The sequence below is a fragment of the Drosophila mojavensis genome, unplaced genomic scaffold (genome assembly GCF_018153725.1).
Source record: "Drosophila mojavensis isolate 15081-1352.22 unplaced genomic scaffold, ASM1815372v1 contig_74, whole genome shotgun sequence".
NCBI lineage: Eukaryota > Metazoa > Arthropoda > Insecta > Diptera > Drosophilidae > Drosophila > Drosophila mojavensis.
The window spans coordinates 23,474,623-23,496,990 of record NW_025318899.1 but is presented as its reverse complement, the minus strand read 5'-3'; the positions used below and the strand labels follow the sequence as shown (position 1 = coordinate 23,496,990).

Below are 22,368 nucleotides of genomic sequence, written 5' to 3'. Positions count from 1 at the left end.
AAGAGAAAGTTTTTGGAATGAGCTCTATATCAGAAAAAAGTGCGGTGAGACTTTTATACTGATTATACAAATATTTATTTATATATCAACCCGTTTGCTACTTTGGCATTTCCTCGCTCTGTCCAAAGAATTTTTTTACACTCACAGTATTATATATGCTATTTGGCTATTGTTTTCATAAACAACTCTGACTCACTGTTTGTTTATTACCAATTTAAAATGGATTTTTCGACCTTCTACAGATATACAAAGTCATATTCTCAAGATAAAATGTATTTTTTTTAGTTTATCTGGCTTATTATTCTGGGCCTTGATAGGGTTTGCAGTCGTTTGCATACGTACATAGTGTTTGGGAATAGTAAAATGCCATGTGTAAATGGTTTCTTGTCACCTTGCAAAAAAAAACAACATATTTTTTCAATTTTAAAGAAAATCGATTTAAGTAAAAATATTGCGTTTTAAATAAAAAATCAAAAAATGTTCATTGATTGAGCTTGCCTTCATAACATAATATAACGTAGTGGAAACTGCTTCACATTAATACTAAATCTTAGCACATGCCAAGTTAGCGGTAGTTTTAATCTAGAGCTTCTCGATCTTGCATGCCGATAGAACTGAATTTGACATAGAGCTCCCACTTCGAACTGATCAAAGTGCATGAAAAGACGTTTATATTGCTTGTGATAATAGTTAAGAACAAGTAAGAAAGCTCCTGTCGGGAGTATCCGACTTGGACATATGCTCCAGCGTGCCTAGATATGCTATTCCAAACAGAACATATATGATATGGGATCAGTTCGAGAAGTTCTAAAGGGCTTAGAATATGAACGTGGCTGTATTGAATGTATTGAGAGCGCTTGGTAAGCAAAGCTTTGCATAAGCTTTTAGAGTCCGACCACATAGTGAGTGCCCTGCCAGCTGTGAAAAACCGTTACATTTACCAGGCAAAGCTGCGGATCCCTTTTGACTGAGATTTGCCAAAATATATATGAGCATTCGCAAAGCTTTTCAGATATAGAGCAACAGACAAGTTGCCAAATCATGAAACGTGTTTGAGTTTACCATTTGCTTAAGCCATGTCCTGGGACACTGTTTCCAATATAAGAATCCAAATGTGTTACTTGATAAATCTACCATATGCTATTGAAATCAGATAAATATATTTAGTTAATAAATATGTACAGAATAGGTATACATACAATAGACTGGAGTATGCATGCGCAATAAGCTTATCTACATTAATAGTGCAATATAAATTATAAAGCTGATTAGATAAATACTGATTAGATATGCCACAAATTGCTCGTCAAATGTTTTTAGGGGAATTTGCTCGTACAATTAATGGTTCAGGCAATCTAAGCTGCCTTCGGCTTCTGCATGGTTAAAGCAACCACTGAAGGTGCTCTGAGGCGCTGGTGGTTGTTGTTGTGGGTGGGCGTTCCTCGGCGTACCTCTGTTAAGGTAGGGTAGGGTTGCAAATCAATGGCGCGGACTTTCTGTCTCCCTTGCCTGGAGGTTGATGATCCGGTTCTGCCCAAAGGAGCCCACTTCAGTGGCTCTAATAATAAATATTTGTCGTCTGGCATTTCGCTCGGAATCGGCAATAGAGTTTAAGAGTTAGCTCTATGAAACTAACAGCAGCGCGTCCATACCTACTTTTTGTTGATATCAAATGATACCAAATAAAATATTACCTTTTTATGCGATTCGTAAGTGTCGAATCCCACTGGACACGGACCGTATTTTATGACCCCATATCACTTTCTCTGATGGCTGGGGATTACCCACTAATAAATATTAGTCTTTCCCGTGAAGAGCTAGGCGACGCGATATTTGTAGATGTTGATTCATAGTATATAAATATGTATATATAGATACAACCATAATTTCATTATAATAGCTAGTATTTGGGATGATTAAATTAATTAGTTTTTATTTTTGAAGCGTAAAAGTTCGTATTACAGATAATGTTAGATTTTGTTGCTTAAATGGACAGCCCGTTAAAAGCCCTTGCTCAGGAAACCCTTGAATTTTTCCTGTGACTCACGTAGTGTAGTACGCCGGGTCTCTGGCAGACACCAGATACCGAGCAGAAAGCCAAGCAAGCAAAGTCCAGCCAAAATGGAAAAGTAAAGCCCAAGACCTGTCTGGCTGTAGGTAGCAGATGAGGTGATAATATAGATCAGCATTTCGACAATGAAGGTGAAGGCAATGAATGGCTGCTTGACGCCAAGTGGAAACGCTTCAGTCAGATAGGCTGAGGTGCCCGAGAATGCAATGCCAGCAAAAACTTGGAAAATACACACGATGATAAATAAGGTATCCCTGTCTATGTAGGGTAGGTCATAGATTAGTTGGGCAATTCCAATGGCCATGCCACCGCAGCCCAGGAGACCCAGAAGCGTTAGTTTCTTGCGGCCCGCCGACTCCACGCATAAGCTGGTGATGAAGGTTGGCAGCCAGCGACAGGCGCTGTATACTACGTATTGCCAGGTAAGTGTGTATAGCGATATATATATATGCGGCTGGGACATTACTAGGGCGTAAAACACAAATACAGAAAGGCTCATGGCATTAAGGGCCCGTAGATAGCAGAGACGCAACAAGGCTGGCATGGCCTGGACAATGCTCTGGCCAGTGGAGAGCTCTGCGTTTTGTGCCAGATAACGCTTGTGCTCCTCCAGCTGCACGAAAGTCTCTGTGGTCATCGTGTAGGGGCGCTGCAGGCGGCGCAGTGCATCAAGAGCTTGCCGCTCGTTTCCATTGGCCAGCAATATCACTGGCGACTCAATGCACAGCAAGCAGGCAACGATTAGGCCAATCAATCCATAGACAGCGGACAGGACTCCGTGCATATTCTCGCCATTGAAGCTGCTGCTGTTCGATGTGTTCCACGATGTCATATATATGACCTGAATGAAGAAACCAGACATGTAGCATATCTGCTCAATGCTCGAAGCCGTCACTCCACGCATGTAAGGCACTGAGACCTCGCCGGTCAATGCCAAGGCTGGGGCGAACGCTAATCCATTGGCGATACCATCCAGATAGAGGCTCGCCTCAATGGCTCTGATGTTGTTAGTCGTGGCTGCCATTAGGACTCCCCCGATCATCACAAGAAGTGAGCAGAAGCACTGAAGAAGAGGAAAGTGAGGTTGCATTTGAAAATTCGGGCCATGATGCGGGCATGCTTACAAAGACAATTTTCTTGGGTAACTTGTTAGCCACGAAGCAGCTAAGCAGGCCTCCGATGATGGCGCCTATAAACCATGCAACGCGCGTGTGCAGAGGAGCAAAAGAAAAATACCAACTTTGAAAGCCAATGCTCCAGGCAATGTTCATACCACCCGAAACGAAGATGAGCGCAGCTGAAGATAGAGAAAATTATATTTAGTAATTGATTTGCGGGCATTAATGGCTAGCTGAAAAGCCCACAATCAGGTTAGCCAAGCGCAAGGTAGATTGGCACTGTACATCTTATCTAGAGCACTTATTTTTATGGCCACCTGACTAATTTCAGATGATTCAGCCGTACGTACCAGCTCCCACAGCATTGGACTGTGGCTTGTTCCGCTGGTTTCGGTTGTACCAGCCATTGGGCTGCACTGTTATTATGATGGTTGACATCTGTGGTGGGCTTGCTCCGTAGTTTTGTGGTGGAGTGGGTCCATAGGCGTGTGGTGGCGGTGCTGGTCCATAGCTCTGCGGAGGCGTCGCTCCATAGCTTTGTGGCGGTGCAAAGCTCGGAGGTAGCTGTGCGCTACTCTGCGCAGGATATCCTGGTTGGGGGTATGCTTGCTGTGGGTACCCGTGCGGTGGGTATCCTTGAGGCAGATACAATTGCTGGGGATAACCTTGTGGGGGGTAGTTCTGCGACCCATCGGTTGGCGCTGACGCAAAGCCATACGCTGGTGGTTGGGGTGGCATATGTTTATCGTTCATGTCGCTATTGATGAACCAGCCTCAACTGCTTCGGATCACTGGCATTTGGCAACTGAAAGCTCAAGTCCATGGTCAGGCATTTTTTGTAAAGTTTTTGACGAATTCGACACGCGGGACTTGATATGCGCTTATCGCTGTGCTGATAAGCCTCACCCGGAATCACAGTCGAACCCTAAACGTGTATTGGTGACAGCTCGCCTATCACATTGTTCATATAAAATAGCAAATGCGGGTTAGACATAAATATAATACCACCTTTGTGTAACCACGTTCAAGTATAAATCAAACACTTAAAATTTCGCAAATTTTATAAAAGTTCTTATCTGCTTTATTATATGAGACAATTAAAAGAGAACCTAACGAAACACATATTTGGTCGACTAAGCGATTTTTCTAATCAAATTTGACTGAGTCATGCTATGGGAAAAATCCCCTTTTTTATATAAAAACGAGCTCTTCTCAGTGATAGCAGCTAAGAGCTACGATCAAACTCGCTCACAGTAGGAGCTCTATAAAAATCTAAGTTCGCCCGAGTGGTGCCCCGGCTGGAGCTACTCCATTTGTGGCAAGGTGCTGCGCTGCTTGAACGTTTCCCAATTGCACCCCCTGAAGCAGCTGGGGGTGCGCTATTTGCTGATCTACAGTGCGAGATGCTGTCCATACGCCGTCGACAGTGGAAGAAGATACAGCTTCAGCAACTCATCAATCAGCATCTCGAACAGCAGCATCAGGCCAGCAATAGGCCGCAGCAGCAACAGTGGCAACAGTAGCAACAGGGACAACATCAACAGCAACAGCGGCAAGCAAGCAACCGCAATAGGTATAGAGAACGGGAGCGCTTGGAAGATGTCGTTGGCTATGAAGATCGTCACAGCTAGTGCAGAGGCTGACGTTGACTTCATTATTCAATTGGCTTTTCCGTCCTCGCAGCTCTATTGTGGGGCTTGGCGTCGTGACCCTCGCCGCGTTCACTCTGGCGGCCAGGAATGTGCATCAGCTAAATCAATGGCTGGAAGTCTGGCTACCTCGGTATTAAGTGATCGAATTTCTGTTGTTACTCACGTCCGTGTTGCAAAACCATTCTAAAAAAAAAAAAAAATTAATTTGTTGTAATTAGCTTAAAACGACTGTGTAAAAAAAAAAAAAAAAAAGAAATGAAAAAGTTTGTTGTCAAAATAGAAACCAAGGAATTTCTCGGCCTTCTGAGATTGACTATCGAGAGTTTGAATTTATTCGTAATTTGCAGTTATGTAACTCATAGTTGCGAAGAGTGAAGAGAGAGGGGGAGTCGTAAGTGACTTTGGTCAGCAGCTCATAAATTCATTTAAAGAACTGGCATTTCCTAGGCTGACATCTGTCTTTAAATATAATATATATAAATATATATATGTCGGAGAATGACTGTAGATATCGATTGGTAATATCGATAGTTATAAGCTGTGAGTGGCAATCAGGATTACTAAACTTTGCGATTGCTGAGTGTAGTCCGTGTCACGTAGTGTTATGAGGTGGCCACGAGTAGTATTGCCAGATTGTTAAGAGACGACTCGGGGCCGATGACTTGCATTTTTGAAAGGATGAACACACATACACGGAATTCACGCAGCTCCAGCGTTAAGAGAAATATGTCGGCAAGAGCTGATAGAAAAGTGACGACTATTCCATCCGATGAAGAAATAGTTAACTATGAACATGATAACGAAGACCCGACATATATATATAATAATGAGATTTGCTAATGGTATTTATAGCATTCTTGGATTACCTTGAGAAAGCAAGCACAATCCAGGCGTTTCTTCCATTCCAATCGGATCGAAACTCTGCTCGATTCTAATCAAAACGTGAATAATCTCATTTCGCATATCGAACATTATCTCTTTCATGAATACAAATTCAATAACATCGAAATCATAAAAATTCGTTAGAATGCAAGCAACTGACACGACTTGCTCTTATATGGATATAGATATTAATGTTAATTGATTTTAATATAATAAATTATTTCAATTAGTTTCATTTTAATAAAAAACAGCTTCTTTCATAGCAATGTTGTCGGTTTGGCCATTTTGTTGTTGCTAGTTTAGTTCAGAGCTCAGAAGTCCTCGTTGAACCACTTTCGTATCTTAAAGTGCGCCTTTGTCAGAGTTGTCAGCCTCGTCTCGGGCAAGCAAAAAATGCCTAGTAAGAAAAAGCTCAAGGATATGCCCCCCAGCACATAAAAGTAGAGCGATATGTCGGTGTGTGTGGGCGTCACCATGCAGCAGCCCATCCTGATCATCAGCTCAGCGATATAGACTAGAGCCACAAGGTACGGCTTGACCGCCAGTGGAAAGGCCTCGGTCAGATAGACAGCGGAAGCTGCATGCGCCACTCCCGCGAAGAATTGAAAGAAAAACAATATGGCCAGAGCAGCGATCATGCGAGGCACGCGGTCAAGCAGACTGGCAAAGGCAACGGCGAACAAGCCGCCAGCGAAGGTGCCGAAGAGCGAGGGCTTCTTGCGGCCACCGGAGTCCATCAGGAAGACAACACAGACGGAGCCGCTCCAGCGCAAAGTGCCAAACACCACATAGGGCCAGGTGTGCGTGTGGGGCGTTAGCTCCACGGCTGTATCATACAGAGCTCTCCATACGATGTTGGTTAGGCTGAGGGCATACAGCGAGCGATGAGCAATAATCTTTATCAGTGGCACGAGACCCCGCTGCAGACTTTGGCACCAGCTCAGGTCTAGTTTAGCAGCGACGTAGCGCTTGTGCTCGTCCAGCAGCAGGAAGGTCTCGCACGTCACTACGAATGGACGTTGCAGATGGCGCAGAGCATCCACCGCAGCTTGCTCACTGCGCCGCAGCAGCAAATACACCGGAGACTCGACGCAGCAGGTCAGCGCCAGGGCCAGGGCTACAACGCCATAGACAATGCTCAGCAGGCCGTGCACCTGGTCGGCCACAATGGTCACATTCCAGCCACTGTGCCAGATGGCCGTGTAGCTGAGCAGGATAAAGATGCCGAAATTGTAGCTCAGCTGCTCGAGGCTGGCGGAGAAGATGCCCCGCATCTCACACACAGACAGCTCGCCCACTGTGGTTAGCGTGGGCACAAAGACCAGGCCATTGGCAAAGCCATCCAAGTAGCGGGCGGCAATGATGGCCTTCGGTTGCTCCGGCAACGTGAGGTAAAGCATGCCACAGATAAGCACCAGGCAAGAGCTCGCCACCTGTTGGCAGACGCATATCGATTAGCCTCATGCCTTCGAGTAGAAGATGGCTAGGGCATACTCACATAAACGGGTCGCTGTGGTGTCCGGTGGGTCAACACTGCGCCCAACGCGGCTCCAAGCAGCGCCGCTCCGTACCAACAGATTTTCATATGGAGCGTCAGCTGCAGAAGCTCCACATGCATCGAGTGCACTGCAAAGCCGGCGCCCCAGGCCAAGCTCATGCCACCTGAAACGAAGATGAGCGAGCCAGCCCCGAGCGCGTTCCACTGCGGCAGGTTCTTGTGAGTGCGACTTAGCCAGCTGCATTGGTCAGGATTGTGGCGTCTCTGCTGGTTCCGCTCCTGCTGGAAGGAGTCGGGCCGCGTTGCTGTCTTACCGCCTGTCATTGGCGTACTACCCGGAACCCATTGATCCCATTCATATTTATAAGTCACGCACGGGCCGTAGTATATTATCAGCTTATCGCGGGCAATTACCATTTAGCGAACTCGCTTCCGTTAAGCCCATCAATCCAAACACAAAAAATCAATATAATACACTATTAAGAATTTTAATTAATAGTGATATAAGCACGCATAAATATGCGATAAGCCAGCTGGGCGAGCTTATTGCGCTACTGTCATTCAATAATCATGCTTTACAACAATTATATTTATATATTTTTGCTTAATTAACTGCTACAGCTTATAGCTAAGACTGTCAAGTAATTCGATCACTCCTAATGACTCGCCTTGGATTATAACCAGTCGAGTGTATATGGCTCAGTTCATATTCTGATGGTTTATGTGTACATGAACTACATTATTTTATTGAGTCCAATAAATCGGCAATTTTTTCAATTCCGAATGTTTTCGGCAATTTTCCTTTAAGTAATGAAGGATGTTTACAGCAACATAGTTTTATTTTTAGATTTGGCAAGTCGCAGAGCTATTAATTCTGGTGAGGAATTGACATTATTATTATATATCGAACAGGATATTTATATAATTAAGAAATATAGAAAATGTGAAAGCACTATTCGAACTCCTTCAGATAATCGCGATACTATAGCTTGCTTTCAGGCTAACTACTAACAGATAATAGATAACAGATGGATAGAAGAGGGCCACTGCAAAAAGCGAATGTATTCTCTTTACTTTGTAAAATGTATACAATGAAGGTTATCCTTATTAAACATCTTACCAAATCATATTCATATCTCTTATTTTATAAGTCTACTACTACAAGTAGTAGTAGTAGTAGTAGTGCGCATGAATAATGAGCCCATGGTCGTTGCGGTGTCAAATTATATGAGAGAGAGTTGATTAAACTAGTCACGCCGCCTTAATGCCACATTCACCTGGTGTTGCATTGCACTGCAGTTGCCTGGTTGTTTACGGGCTGCGTTAGCCAGCCTCACAGTCTCTCGGCTAGCAGTCGGCGGCCTGTCGGACTCATGCATTCGTTCAATGGCCCCGACTCGGGGCAATAATGCCTGACACAGCGAGGCAAGTGGAAAATGGGGCAGAAACTTTTATCGCAGGTGCTTTTCCTGCCTGCCTGCCTACCTTGTGGAATCTCTCTCATCTTTTGCAGCAAATTTAGGCGATTTCCGTCCACAACTGCTGCAGAGCGAGGATAGGCAAACGTGGCCAGGCATTGGCATCTAAGTTTTCGACGAGCAACTAAGTTCGCGATAATGTTTGACTATGTGAGCACATGATACGCCCACAAGGCCTGCCCATGGCACTGTCCGGGGGATGTGGGACTCCTGTGGGTCTGTGGGGCTCACATTTGGCTGGCGTTAAAATAAATTTAATTTTATCGCTACATAAATACAAGCTCAGCAACAGACTGACTCGCAGTTTGGAGCCGCAGCCAGAACTTGCAACCAATCGACTTTCCGGGTGACACTTCCGTGGAAGTTTCTTTGCTTGCTTCTCCTCTTCGTATTTTTGTGTTTTGTGCGCTTGTTGGCAGTGGTTGGTGGCTTGCCACATTTTTACATTTATTTACCGAGCTACATCCCATAAATCCCGTTGCTAACCTTTGAAGTTAGGCCATCGTCCGTCTTCTTGAATATTTGTAGATGCCTGTGCGGATATTAATTAGCCAGCTCGGGGGACTCGTCGTACGAATTCGCATCATTTTTATGACCACTCAAGGCGCAAATATAAATAAATGTTTTATTGATCGGCCATTGGGCCCCCTCTCCTCCGGTTGGCGGACCATTTTTATGCTAACACAAAATGGGCAATTTGCCGTTTTTAAAAGATTTACGACCTTCGGCCAAAATGCCTATCATAAACATTACAAAATCGAAATGCAATATAAAAGCGAAACAGAAATAATAAACAAACAGTTTTCGTAGGCTAAACAAAGATTAAAAACACATATAGTATATACTGTATTACTTATTATAATTTACTGTTTGTTAATAAATTTGAAAACTTAATTTCCCAAAGCAAATGCGAGAAAAACGAGACAAGAAATATATCTTCAAGCTAGCATTAACACGATATAAATGTCTGGATTCTGTCAATTTAATCAGCTTTCCCATAACCTTTATAGCCCTGGCCTGAAAAGCAATCTCACTCTCTTTTAGCAACATCAGGAATTCATCAGCAACATTCGTTGTCTGTATCCCGCGTAGTGAAAATTAGAGAATACAAACCAAAAACGAGAATCCACAACTCGTACTCCATAGGTTTACAACAGGAATACTATTTAAACGATAAGAGCACTCTCGGCCCAATTTAACTAAATTGAGAATCTTAGAAAGCAGTCTATTTTATTAATTTCATAATATTGCGTCAGTTTATTGATACGACATATAAGTAAAATAATACTTTAATTTCCATTACTCATTGTTTTATATGCCAAAATTTATCATGACCATATTTATTACTTTTGTTAGTTCAATCTTATAAAAATTATTTTTTTGTTTTGTACATTTTCGAAGAAAAACAGCTGCAAAATATTTAACGTTCTTAAAAAAATTCAAAACATAAAAAAAAAATCTTATTCATAATGAGTAAATTAAATTATTGGAAAACAAAAATTAAAATTTTCTGTAAAATAGTTTATTTATATGAACATTTTTTAATAATCATATTAAGCTTATGCTACAAACTTATTTTTATACAGAGCTGAGCTATGGCTTTTTATAGTTCTAGCAAAACTAGGATGAAGGATTTTCTGCTTTTAGCAAATTCAATTTCCGTTTTACTCAGATGACCGAATATGCCCATCGCACTTCTTGAACGAGTATCAAAATAAGAGCTCGGAACCAGAACATATTGATTTCTCCTTTTTGGCTTGTTCTATTTATATAATGCGAGCTTATATAGTGGCGACCATTGACTGACAAATTGACATTGTTCCGCCCACTTAAAGCTGCGTCCCGTCATAAGCAATAAATCCAAAATTAATGTACTGAAATAATAATGTTTTGTAGTTTTCTTTTGTGCCCCAGACTAAGGGCATATATATTTTCTGTCCCCTCTGCTCATCGAATGCAGAGTTTATTACTTACTTGCTGCGAGCGCTGCTTGCGTCCGACAAGATATAGAATTTTTATGTTTTTGCTGAGATTTACATGCAACCCACGGCAAATGATATTTATGCAAATTTCAATGGAGTTGCCCAAAGTCAGATCACAAATTAATTTATCTTGAAAAGGCAACACAAATCCTGATTAACTTCCAGGCATGGAATATGCGACAGCATATAATAAAAAATATAAAAAGAAGAAGGCAAGAAGTTTGCCGCCAGGAAAACAAAACAATTGTGAAAGCCATCTACACGGCCGTACGTATTCATGTGTGAGTGTGTGTGAGTGTGTATGTGTTGGTTAATGCGTTCTAATAAATTTCAGCAACATTTGTACCTTTTTTGTGGGGCGTGCTTTTATTGTTAACACAAGACGGCGTGATGCCTACCGAATTCCTTAGCGTTCGCCTTTTGTCCTTGCCGCCAGTTCGTTGCTGTCTTTATTGCCAGCTATGCGGCTGCGGATCGCAGCGACTTCCCATGCGCCATGCGCCTTGCGCCATCCGCCAACGATGCCTGAAAAATGGCAACAATTCATTTGCAGTGCCCCCAGCAGCAGAAGGGCGAATCTCTCGTCAAAGCTGCAGCTCCGTGGCAGGTCTCAGCCTCGATGTGGCTTATGTACGTATAGTTGTTAGTTCAGCAGAGCCAGAACGGGAGCAGCAGCCGTTCGACCAAGTGATTTGTTTTGCTTCGTTTGGCAACAAATCAGAAGATAAACGACATCGATTGTGGCAAACGACATGGTCGCACCAATCTTAGGCCCGCCCCAAAGGGTTGTCCTCGGTCCTTAAAGGCGCAGCGACTCCAGCTTAGCGCCGATAAATGTCAGGGCGCTCAGCTCGGATGCCGCTCAAATTGAGAAACAAGATTCAATGTGAGGCGGACATGCAATTAAAATTGCATTATACTGACGGGCAGATACTGACGTTATTTCAGTCGTAAGGCCACGGGCTGGCCAGTGCAGCACGTAAACATTTTAATAATCCCTTCGCTTCGGTCCAACTTCCATGTAATTGTTGTTGCTCTAATTTAATTATGCATAACGAGCGACTTGGGCGCCTGGACGCCCGCAGAGCACGCAGCGGGGCCAGCCAAACAGCCAAAAGGTTTAGAAATAATTGAAAACAATCGGATTAAAATGTGCACAGCGGTGGGCGAAAATTGAACCAGCCAAAAGAGCCGGAAATAAAAGAAATAATCAACATTTATATACAAATTAAACAGGTCATTGTGCTGGTGCGTGTGTGGGTGCGTGTGAGTGCGTGTGAGTGCGGATATTGTGTTCGTTAAGACCAATGACCCTTGGGATTAGTGAGTGCGTAAATAAATGAAGGGCAGCAGCCCAGAGGCGATTATGTGCAATGACAAACAGTTGCTGCATGCCATGAGCACTTGACCCCAGAGAGGAGGCGCACATTCACATTCTCCACTCAAGTGTTGAGTAATTTATGCAAGTTCTATTTGCCTGGTTATGTGTATAATTTGCTAAGCCGGCAAGTTGCTCTTCAGCTGACATTGACATTAAGTTCCCATACACATAAGCAATAACAAAGTTAAAACAATAAAGGCTTATGCGTTAACGCCTCTCTTGTAAGCACCTGCCTGCATTTCTCGAGTAGAGAAGGGAGTGAGACAGGGACAGGGAGAGCAGGAGTAAATGAGTTTTGGCATAGAGTTTGATTTTTGAGCTTGAGGCGCCGTCTTACGTGGCGTATAAGCAATCTAATTAAATGTTATGTTTATGTTACAAGTTAAATACACACACACATGCACACGCACGCAGATACATGCCGCAACACACATCTGCATGAGCATAGACACACTTTCAGTGTTAGTTTGTACGCCTAGGTGGGACTATCATCGCGTGGCTTTGTTTTCGGCTCGCATTTAACGAGGCACTCAAGGTTGTGCGTATCGCTCTGAGGCCTAGGACGAGTCATAATTTTTATGGGCACATTGTCTTAAAATGATGGCTGACATTATGTATGGCTGGGATTATGTAGAACTTTAATCTTGAGCTACCTGGCATAAAGTTCAACTTAGTTGCTCAGTTGCCAAGGCTTAAACTAATGGCCAGGAGGCAGACACGCGCTTACCCCGGCACATAAATCAATCATAATTGTCCTTGTTAACTACAATCATGAATATTACAGCGTGCATAAAGCAAATGACAGTCATGCCATATACAAAACCGCACATTCCGCTGCCCGCCCATCCGCCCATCCGCCCATCCGCCCATCCGCCCATGCGCCCATGGGGCCATCCGCAAAACGATCCCTCCTACACCCATCTTGAGCCTTTACAGGCGCCTGACCCATTGTTCAATTGCTGTGCATTTGGGTCAATTCGGGGAGGCAGCCCTGCCCCTGCCCTGCCCCCTGGCTTGACATTTACAGGCTCTAACTCTTGTCCGGACTTACAGTAAATGTCAGACCGTAAGCACGGCTAAGCAAGGCTCCTCCTGCATGTGCGCCGAAAATACTTGGCAGACCCAAAGACTCGGCTAAATAGATTTTAATTAATTTCAAACCCACAAAGCATTTGACAGCCTCACATGCTGCAAATGGAGCTCGACCGGAGTCTGGTCTCTGATCTCATTGTTGGCGGTTACACCGCGTGTTTACCTTAGTTAATTGATTTTCTGTCAATGCGCTGATTTGCATAACAATTTGCTGACCGCTTACCCCTCTAACCACCCAACCACCTAACCAACCTTATCTGACCTAACAGGGCTCAAATAAAAAGCGACAGCAAAATCGAAAGCCCCAAAATTGTGTTTAAACTAGTTACTGCTTTAGTGTGTGTGTGTGCGTGTGTGTGTGTGTGCCTACGGGAGGTTTGTATTTTTGACTTAACGGCCTCAACAAAAAAAGCCGTGAATTGAAAATAAATCATATTAAATGAGTTCAAATTAGTTTTGAAAATTATATAGCGCGATTGTTAGTTCGTTTGTGCATTGAACTACGAAATTGTGACTTTTAATATGCGTGCGATACAGTGTGTGCGTAATCAACTGCTGCATACGTAAATGAGCCTGCTTTTATGAATTATTCAACTAAAACAAATATTTGACTAGGCTTATTGAGGCAGCCTGGCCATGAGTTACCTAAAAGGAAATCGAGAAAGGAATTCCATTCCAAGGTAATTGCATGTTTAAGAAAGGCAACTCAAGCGCCAATAAGATTAAGAATAAAATATTCTATTTTAGTATTATTGTTTTTATTAAATATACTACAACTTAAAACTTATCTTATTGGCCTATGATATTCATTTACAATAATTATAAGTTGAACTATTTTTATTCTTATATTTAACCTTAGATAGTGGATCGGCATATATCATTGAAGGCAGAGTTAGTATATTTATAGCTGCAAATTATTAACAATATACTCGCTTTAAGCATATTTATTGCTAAAGGGTATACCAAAAAAAGCTGACTGTAATGTTCATTTAAGTATTTAAATTTAGTAAGTTGATAAAAATCAGATATTTAAAGCCAACAAATTTAAAATAGCTTTTTAGCAATTGGTTGATAAAATATGCTCACATAAACTTTGCTGGTTTTTGTAAAATGTATATGTATATAAACATAAATCTATACATTTAAGTATTGTTTATTTATTGTTTAATTTTTGCAATTTAGATGTAAAGCATAATTGAAATTATTTATTTATAGATAAGCTCAGATTTGCATAGAAATAAAAACATATATTAAAGCCAATGTTTCTCTCCTATATTTTAGACCTCAATAAAGCCCGTTGCATTGCGCATATATGTATATAGAGCTATATATAGGTACGTACGACTGCTGTGCTTCTGAAATCAGAGGACTTTGCCACGTACGCAAGGTGGCACGATTTGCAGCTCATTAGCTACCAGAGACAGGACACATGTCCAAACTACTAAACGGCGCTCTAAATCACTGGACACGACAGGACTTGACACGAACTGACTGCGACGGCGACTGCGACTGTGACTGTGACTGTGACTGCGAGTGGAAATGGAACAGTGCGGCAGTTGAGTTGGCTGCTCCTGGCACTGGTGCTGCTACTGCCACTGGCACTGGCACTGGCACTGCCATTGCCCGCTTCAATTAGTCAACAATTACGAACGACAATACAAACTGGTCCGGTCACAGTCAGTCTGCAAGGGATCACAACAACGGCGAGCTGAAGGCAGCCGGAGCTCAGGTTTTTGTGTGCACGGCCAGCTAATGGCTTATGAGTAGTCACGTGCCATGGACATATTTGCCGAAGAAGCCCTGTGCGACTGTCTGTGCCATGATAATGAAGCACGCGAGATCGCGACAGCAGTGAAAGGAACAACGACGCCAATTACCAGAGGCCCAGCAAGTTTCCAGCTTATTTTTGAATAATTACACAAAATTAAAAGTGTTGTCGACGCGTCGGCGGCTAGAGTTGCCTAGTTGGCCAGATGAATGCCGGCAACTGAACGTGGTGAGCCTTGCTGCCTCCCCAGCAGGCTGGTAGGCTCTGGTGGGCCCTGTCATGCGGCGGCTTAAACTTTCGCCAGGCTCGCTCGAGTCCTTAATAAAGTCAAATGAATGCGCTTAATCAACACGCGTGGGCGTCAGCAGGAGCCGCCTGCCGCTGTTCGGCAGATTTCTGTGAGGGTAGAGCGCAGCAAGAATGTTCGCCCTGCTCCCTGCGAGTTCACCTACATAATTTCTTTACATGCTCTTTAAATTTGCCTAACCCGCCCACCGGTGCTGAAAAATTAATTAAATTTATTTTCACCCACTTGGCGTCGAGCAGAGCCCATATACATATGTATGTATGTACATCGTACATCGGACTGCACATGATTTTATGCCTTCCAAAAATAAATAATATTTCTTTTTTTTTGAGACATTTTTATCTGTTTAAACGCAATAAACGCGGAGTATAAAAAAGTTGCGTTTGCAAGAAGCTAAAAAGCGGACGAAGAGCGAAGAGCGAAAAGCACAAAAGCCGAACTCATTGCCATTAAAAACGCATTATCCTTTGTGCTTCTTTTATTACTTTTCATTTCAAGAGCATTGAGATTAAGAGTGGGCACGTGTGTGTGTGTGAGTGTGTGTGTGTGTGTGTCAGCTTTCTGGTTGCGTGTTTATGGGCTGTTGAGCTGTAAACGAAACACAGGACAATAATGTAATGTATAAAAGGGAAAAATGAAAATGATTGCATATGGAAAGCGCGCGAATTGTTTGCCTAATAATAAATTTAGCTGGAAAACGCGGAGATCGACAATATTAAGACACGTCTGCCAAAATGGAAATCAATTGTCTTAGGCCCAGAGACACAGATGGGAAACGGCTAAGCCTTAGACGAAACATATTTGATGGGACTTTCGTGCTGCCAATTTGAGTGCCCTTTTTCGCTTGGCTGCCAAAGGATTACATTGGATTTTTATTTGATTGTTGGAATGAAAGCACAAAAACAGACGGAGGGAAAAATGGAAATCGTCCACCAGCCACGGCGCTGGCTCCGGGGAATTGCCAAAGTAGGGAGTAATGATTTACAATGCTGCCAAAATAGAATGTAATCCAAATGCGACCTATCTGCATCGCTTATCCTAATGGAAATCGGGCTCTGCCGGATTATGAAAGCACTGTTAAAACACACAGGACAGGGCTGGACTCACTCGCCCAAGGGATGAAGACAAAATCGAAAACAAAAACTCTTTGCATATAATTATACAAAACTGCCCATATTTTAGTTTACCATTCAATAAATAGTTTTATCATATATCATATGAATATATTTTTTATCATCATAGTGCATTGATTTTGGATAAGCCTACATGGAGTTGTTTGTACAACATTTTTAATGGCTTTCCCAAATACATGTTATCTCTTATATACATATATATATATTTATTTGTTAATTTATTAAGTTATGAATTTATTATTTTCTTTATTTATTGATTCTGTATATCAATTGAGTTATTGCCTAACTTGATTCTGCAAATGACTCCTAGTTGACTCTTATTATTAAATATTCCAATCTAAGTTTCTAAGCGATGAACAACCATTGATTAGGATGTCTTATATATACATATACATACATATTTCTCCCGACGAGTAATATTATTTACAGTCTGTGTGCGTATAGTACTCTTCGTGTCATATTGTCTGGAATGGCCGTCGTTGCCTTATTATTGCACACTTGGCAGTTGGCACGTGCATTGAACGCTGCAAATTAAAAACAGCATAACTAATGGGGCAATATCTGAGGTGATGATGGGAGAATTAGGGGATGGGGGATGGAGGAGATATGAGAAAGAAACTGAATTAATCGGCGACGCATATGAATTTATAATAAATGCACAAGCGAGAACATTTTGTGCAGCTGACTTTGAAATAAATTTCTACAAAAGACCGAAAAGTTGAGCTCCTCTGCGGGTGTCTACGGACAACACGTGTGTGTTTGTGTGGGCAAAGGCGCCATTCATAATTCACCAGCATAAATTGTATACGGTGGTGAGGGCGGGGTCGGCAGAGCTGTACCTCGGCGAGCACTGGCTTGTTTTTGGCAGCCCTGTGTTAAGGTGCCACGTAAATTTTGGCTAACGATGCACTTTGCACAGGCAATTCGCTAGAGTTTGGGTGCGGCTGCTGCCTGCTGCCTCCTGCCTCGCTGCCAACCTGCCTGGTGCGATTCATTTTGTGCCACGTCAGCGCACACATGTGACAAAGCGGCCTTTAAGCCCGACAACAGTTGTTGGCTAGGGACGAAAACAATAGACGCCAACTATTTTTCCTGCGTCTCCAATTGGCCGAGCCACTCTGGCTCGTTGCAAGGGTTTTCAATTTTTCAACTCTTAAAGTTGAGTTGATCATTTTTCTTCGCTTTGTTTCCTCTCGCTGGAAGCCATGTCAAGTAAATAATTTATTTTATAAATTCTAAAGTAGGATTAACACTGAAATATGCAGATTTTCGCAGGCGCAGTCAAGTGTAGCTCGAAAGGGTTGAAAGCAACAGCAACAGCAACAGCAAAGCCATCAGAAATAGCATGGCAAAACAAAGCATCGCAAAAATCCCAAAAAGGTCAGTTAGACCTTTCGCCGAGCAAAACCTGTTCCTCAAGTAGATTAGCAACCAAACAGTGTTAAGCCTATTTATATAAATAAAATGGCTCCAAGTTGCTCTCGTCTAGCTGCTTCGCTCCCCTTTGGCTGTCAACTTATCAGCAAATTAAATTGAGTTTGTTTTTTTATAAATGTGAAAACATTTCCCATCACTTTGCAGAACATCATGTCAAGCACACACACACACACATACACTGACCGTTACACACCAACTTCCTTAATCAGACATATATAAGGCCGCTCTCTCATACTGCTTACAACTATTGAGTTTGTGTCAAAAGTTATTTACACTCGTGGAGGAAATACATACATATATTACATATATATATTTCCCGCTCTATTTCTGGTATAAAAGAAATGGTAGTTAAAGAGAATCTGGACTAACTCAGCTTTTATACATATTCAACTGTTGATTAAGAACTGAAATATTTCATTGAATTTAATTAAATAAAATTTTAAAAATTTGTAAATAATTAATTAAGTTACATTTGAGCCTTCAAAATAAATTATAACTAAATATAAAATAATGGAGTAAATACAATATGAGTAAGCAGATTAGAGTCTGTCGCAACAAGTGTGTTTTGCCTGCTCTGTATAAAGAAGGAACCGCAGTATAATACGGCTATAAGCTAATGAAGTTCCGTCTTTGGCCATTTAGGGATAAGCTCGTGTGAGTTATATTTGAGTTGTCATTTCTCGGGGAATGATAAGAAGAAATACAAATTACTGAAGTAACCATATGAATAAAGCTGCATAATTAATCTGTGAAATGAATATTATTTTCTTTTACATTTACATTTAATTTGTGTTTTATAAAAGTATACAAAAATGTTGAGTTTTTAGTATTTTGAGGATAATACATATATAATGCGAGAATGCAACGAGATGTTAAAGAATTCCAAAGGAAGTCTTGTCTAGAGTTTTTATGACTTTATGACCACAAAGGAATTAAATTGAACCAGATTATTTAGTGCTTTACAGTTGCTTCTTGCCATTAGCAAATCTTACATAAATCAAAATAAGTAGAGTATATTTTAGCGAAAAAGCAAGACTACAAAAACTTTTGTTTTGTTTTTGTTTTTTTTTTTTTTTTTTTTTTTTTTTTTATTTTTTTTTTGTATTTTTTTTTTTTTTTTTTTTTTTTTTTTTTTTTTTTTTAGGATGTTTTTTGCAGCACGGACATGCGTAACAACACAAAGTTGATTATTTAATAGCCGGGTAGCCAGGTCTCAAGCCACTGAATTAGCTGATGCACATTCCTGGCCACCAGAGTCAACGAGGCGGGGGTCAAGACGCCAAGCCCCACAATAGAGCTGCGAGGACGGAAAAGCCAATTGACTAAGAAAGTCCCGGACGGCCTCTGCAATAGCTGCGACGGTCTTCATAGTCAACGCCGCCCTCCACACGTTCCCCTTCTGTATGTCTATTGCGGTTGATTGCTTGCCGCTGTTGCTGTTGCTGTTGTCGCTGTTGCTACTGTTGCCACTGTTGCTGCTGCGGCCTATCGCCGGCCTGATGCTGCTGTTCGAGATGCTGACTAATGGGTTGCTGAAGCTGTATCTTCTTCCCGACGGCGAATGGACAGCATCTCGCGCTGTAGATCACCAAATAGCGCAACCCCAGCTGCTTCAGGGGGTGCAATTGGGAAACGTTCTAGCAGAGCAGCACCCTGCCGCAGATGGAGTATCCCCAGCCGGGGCACCACATGTCCGCGCCGCGGGCCAACGGCAGACTTCTAGAGCTGCAGCTGCGATCGACTGAGATCATAGCTCTCGGCTGCCATCATTGAATAGAGCTCGTGAATATATGAAATTGTAAATAACCTGTTTATGGAACGCATAGGAAATAAATATAAAAATGTCTGCAGAAATAATTTACAATTTTGACAAAAACAAACCAATATTTTTTTCATGAATGACACAAAAATATTTTGGCCCCAATACCTAAATATGAGTGTAAATCACATTTGCTTTTGTATTTATATTGAAATAATATATTGTTCTTGTGTCACGTCTGTTTCACTATCTCTATGATATGCTTCAGATAAAAAACCTTTTTGTGAGCAACGTGAATGTGTGGGATTTGTTTGTGAATGTTTGGGATTTGTTGCAGCCAACGTGACTTAGGCTGTTATTCCATAATGGACCAGTATTAGTGAGTCAGCAATACCCGTGTGTGCAATTTTCATTTGTGTTTGCACTGAATTGAGAATGTAAAGCAGAGCATTGTTGTGCATTCATATTTAGTGATACCTTTGAGCACGGTAAATCAGTTGATGTAAAGCGATATTTATTATTTATTGAAGTCAGTTCAAATGCCAATTCAAAATTATTGCTTTGATTACAAATTAGTCAAGCTATTCCAACTTTTCTATAAAATAAATATCGTAATTTGTCTTGTTGATAGTCTATCTATATAAGCACTAGTCGATATCTACCTAATAAGGCTGGCGATCTTATATATGCTATACATGTAATTTGTTCTGTTCTGATGTATGGGTGTCAAGTTTTAATAAAGAATTTCTTTCAATTTTAGGGACACTAATATTTATAATCAATTGGCATCAATATATTTATATAATTTTTTTTATTTCTTTATTTATTTATATAGTCTATATATATAGTAGTATATATTTATATAGTCTAGTAGTAATATAAACAAATATTTATCTACAATAAATTTTAGGTATTGATTGAATTAATTTTGTAAACATGAAATCTTTAAAGAGTCCCAATCAGAATATGAATGACTTCACAGCCATGAACTGGGGTATTTAACTATTTGATGTCTACATGCTAAAATAGCGACGCTGCATCGATTCATGAGGAATTTCCACTGATTGGCAGTGGCATGCGTTTGCGAGCGATATCTTACACGCTTCAATTGCAGGCCAGGCTGACACATTGACAACACATTCGCAAGGCAAACGTTGGCAACTTTTCGATAGCGTTAAATTAGACATCAACTTGGCAACAAATATACAAGTCACACGCTCACACCCACACACACACACACATGCATATCAGCGCTCATTGATACCCCGTAGAGCTTGACGCTTATCAGACAATGCAAAAAGCAACAACAACAGAAGTAACAACACCAACAACAAAGTAGACAGCTACAACTGCAGCCCGTCATGTCGTTCAGCGCCTTGCAAAAACACAAAGTGCAGCGTGCACAACATTTTGTGGGCGTGGTCGGCGACTGCAGATGCTAAGGACTATGCAGGCGTCACGTCTGCGCCATGGCCACGCCCAATGCACGTTTCGCCACACGCCTCGTTTGCATAGCCAAGTGGCTTGCATTCATATGCCATTATCATAGCCAAGGCATCGCCAGCGCTTAAAACAAACAATGGCTCCCATTACTCAGCGCAAATGTATGACCAGAAGTCGTGTGTCTATGTTTACGACACAGTATGTGTTTGTCTCCTCTGTATATGTGTGTGTGTGTGTGTGTGTTGGTAACACACAGCCACATTATGCTCCTAGCCTATCTATCGCAGTGCGGCACAGATCTCGTTTAAGATGTTTGGCTTGAGGCGAATGGCCGCACGCACACCGAAACCGCGACCCACGCACATATTTATCTTTAGCTACTGCAAACAGTTTGCCTTTAAAATATGGTCGATGAGATAAGCCCGCTAGTTTTTTTTCAGTCTTAAGTAACGCTTTGCTTAGTGCCGCTTATAGTTTTTGAATTATATACACTTAAAACTTACCTTAATTAATGATAAATGTTGTGTAGATTTAACTTCATGATATAAATTCAGAACTTTGCCAAAAAAAAATATATTTTATACAATTTTGAAATACGTTTATTATATAGTTGATACTTTAATAAAATGTAAAAGTTACGAAGTGTTAAGGTTTCTGGTTTATGTTTGATTGAACAAAATCAAACATTGAGCTGAACTTGCCGAGTTTTACGTATTTTAGACAGCCGACTACGATTAAACAGATTTTAGTTTCTAGAGTTGCCCAATAGAAAGTGAGAGTAAAAATATAAGTAAGAAATATATGTCGTGTCAGTGCGATATTACACTGTTGAAATTGCAATTAGATATCTTGATATCGTGTTAATCGATTGATTTAGTATTGTGGTGCAATTAAAGGATGCACTGCCACTAAGAGAGAGACAACAATAGCTGTTGCTGAACGTAGTCCCGGGTGTCGCTGGGTGAGAGCGAGACGGCTAGTCATGCCGTTCGCAGCAGGGTCGCTGTGCTTTCGATGAACAAGAACATGCGACCATGATTAGAACTTTGGAGAGTAGAAGAGAGGACAGTCGGTGAATGACTATTGAACGAGAAAGAGCATTAAGAAGAGTTTAGCGACACACCGGGAATTCGTTATTACGCGCAGCTATGATGGAAAACCATAATGAGAAACGTAACGCCCCGACATATATATATTTTTGGTATAAACAGATTGCAAATAAAATAAAAACTACAATATAATTAGAGTTCAGAAAGAAAAAATAAAAAAATAAATCAATGAATATTAAAATAATGCCAAATATGGTGTATTTAAAAAATTTTTGTAGCTACTTTAAATATTTTAATTGTCATATGTACATTTTTAAA

General features: G+C 41.4%; 2 protein-coding genes and 1 long non-coding RNA gene across 3 annotated transcripts; all 3 read right to left on the bottom strand.

Moving 5' to 3' along the window:
* Window positions 1-1,906: 1,906 nt before the first annotated feature.
* Window positions 1,907-4,009, bottom strand: LOC6583416 (glucose transporter GlcP). Its single transcript, XM_002009048.4, has 3 exons — window positions 3,540-4,009; window positions 3,196-3,368; window positions 1,907-3,134 (listed from the first exon to the last, which is right to left on the bottom strand). The coding sequence occupies exons 1-3, from the start codon at window positions 3,940-3,942 to the stop codon at window positions 2,001-2,003; spliced, it is 1,710 nt and encodes a 569-aa protein (XP_002009084.1). The 5' UTR covers window positions 3,943-4,009; the 3' UTR covers window positions 1,907-2,000.
* A 1,924-nt stretch (window positions 4,010-5,933) lies between these two features.
* On the bottom strand, window positions 5,934-7,638 carry LOC6583414. Its single transcript, XM_002009046.2, has 2 exons — window positions 7,222-7,638; window positions 5,934-7,156 (listed from the first exon to the last, which is right to left on the bottom strand). Exons 1-2 carry the CDS (start codon window positions 7,636-7,638, stop codon window positions 6,035-6,037), a joined length of 1,539 nt encoding a protein of 512 aa, XP_002009082.1. The 3' UTR covers window positions 5,934-6,034.
* A 10,877-nt stretch (window positions 7,639-18,515) lies between these two features.
* On the bottom strand, window positions 18,516-22,026 carry LOC122757584. The gene is made up of 2 exons (XR_006357680.1): window positions 21,505-22,026; window positions 18,516-19,606 (listed from the first exon to the last, which is right to left on the bottom strand). It is a non-coding gene; the product is annotated as an uncharacterized LOC122757584 (long non-coding RNA).
* Between the last annotated feature and the right edge of the window lie 342 nt (window positions 22,027-22,368).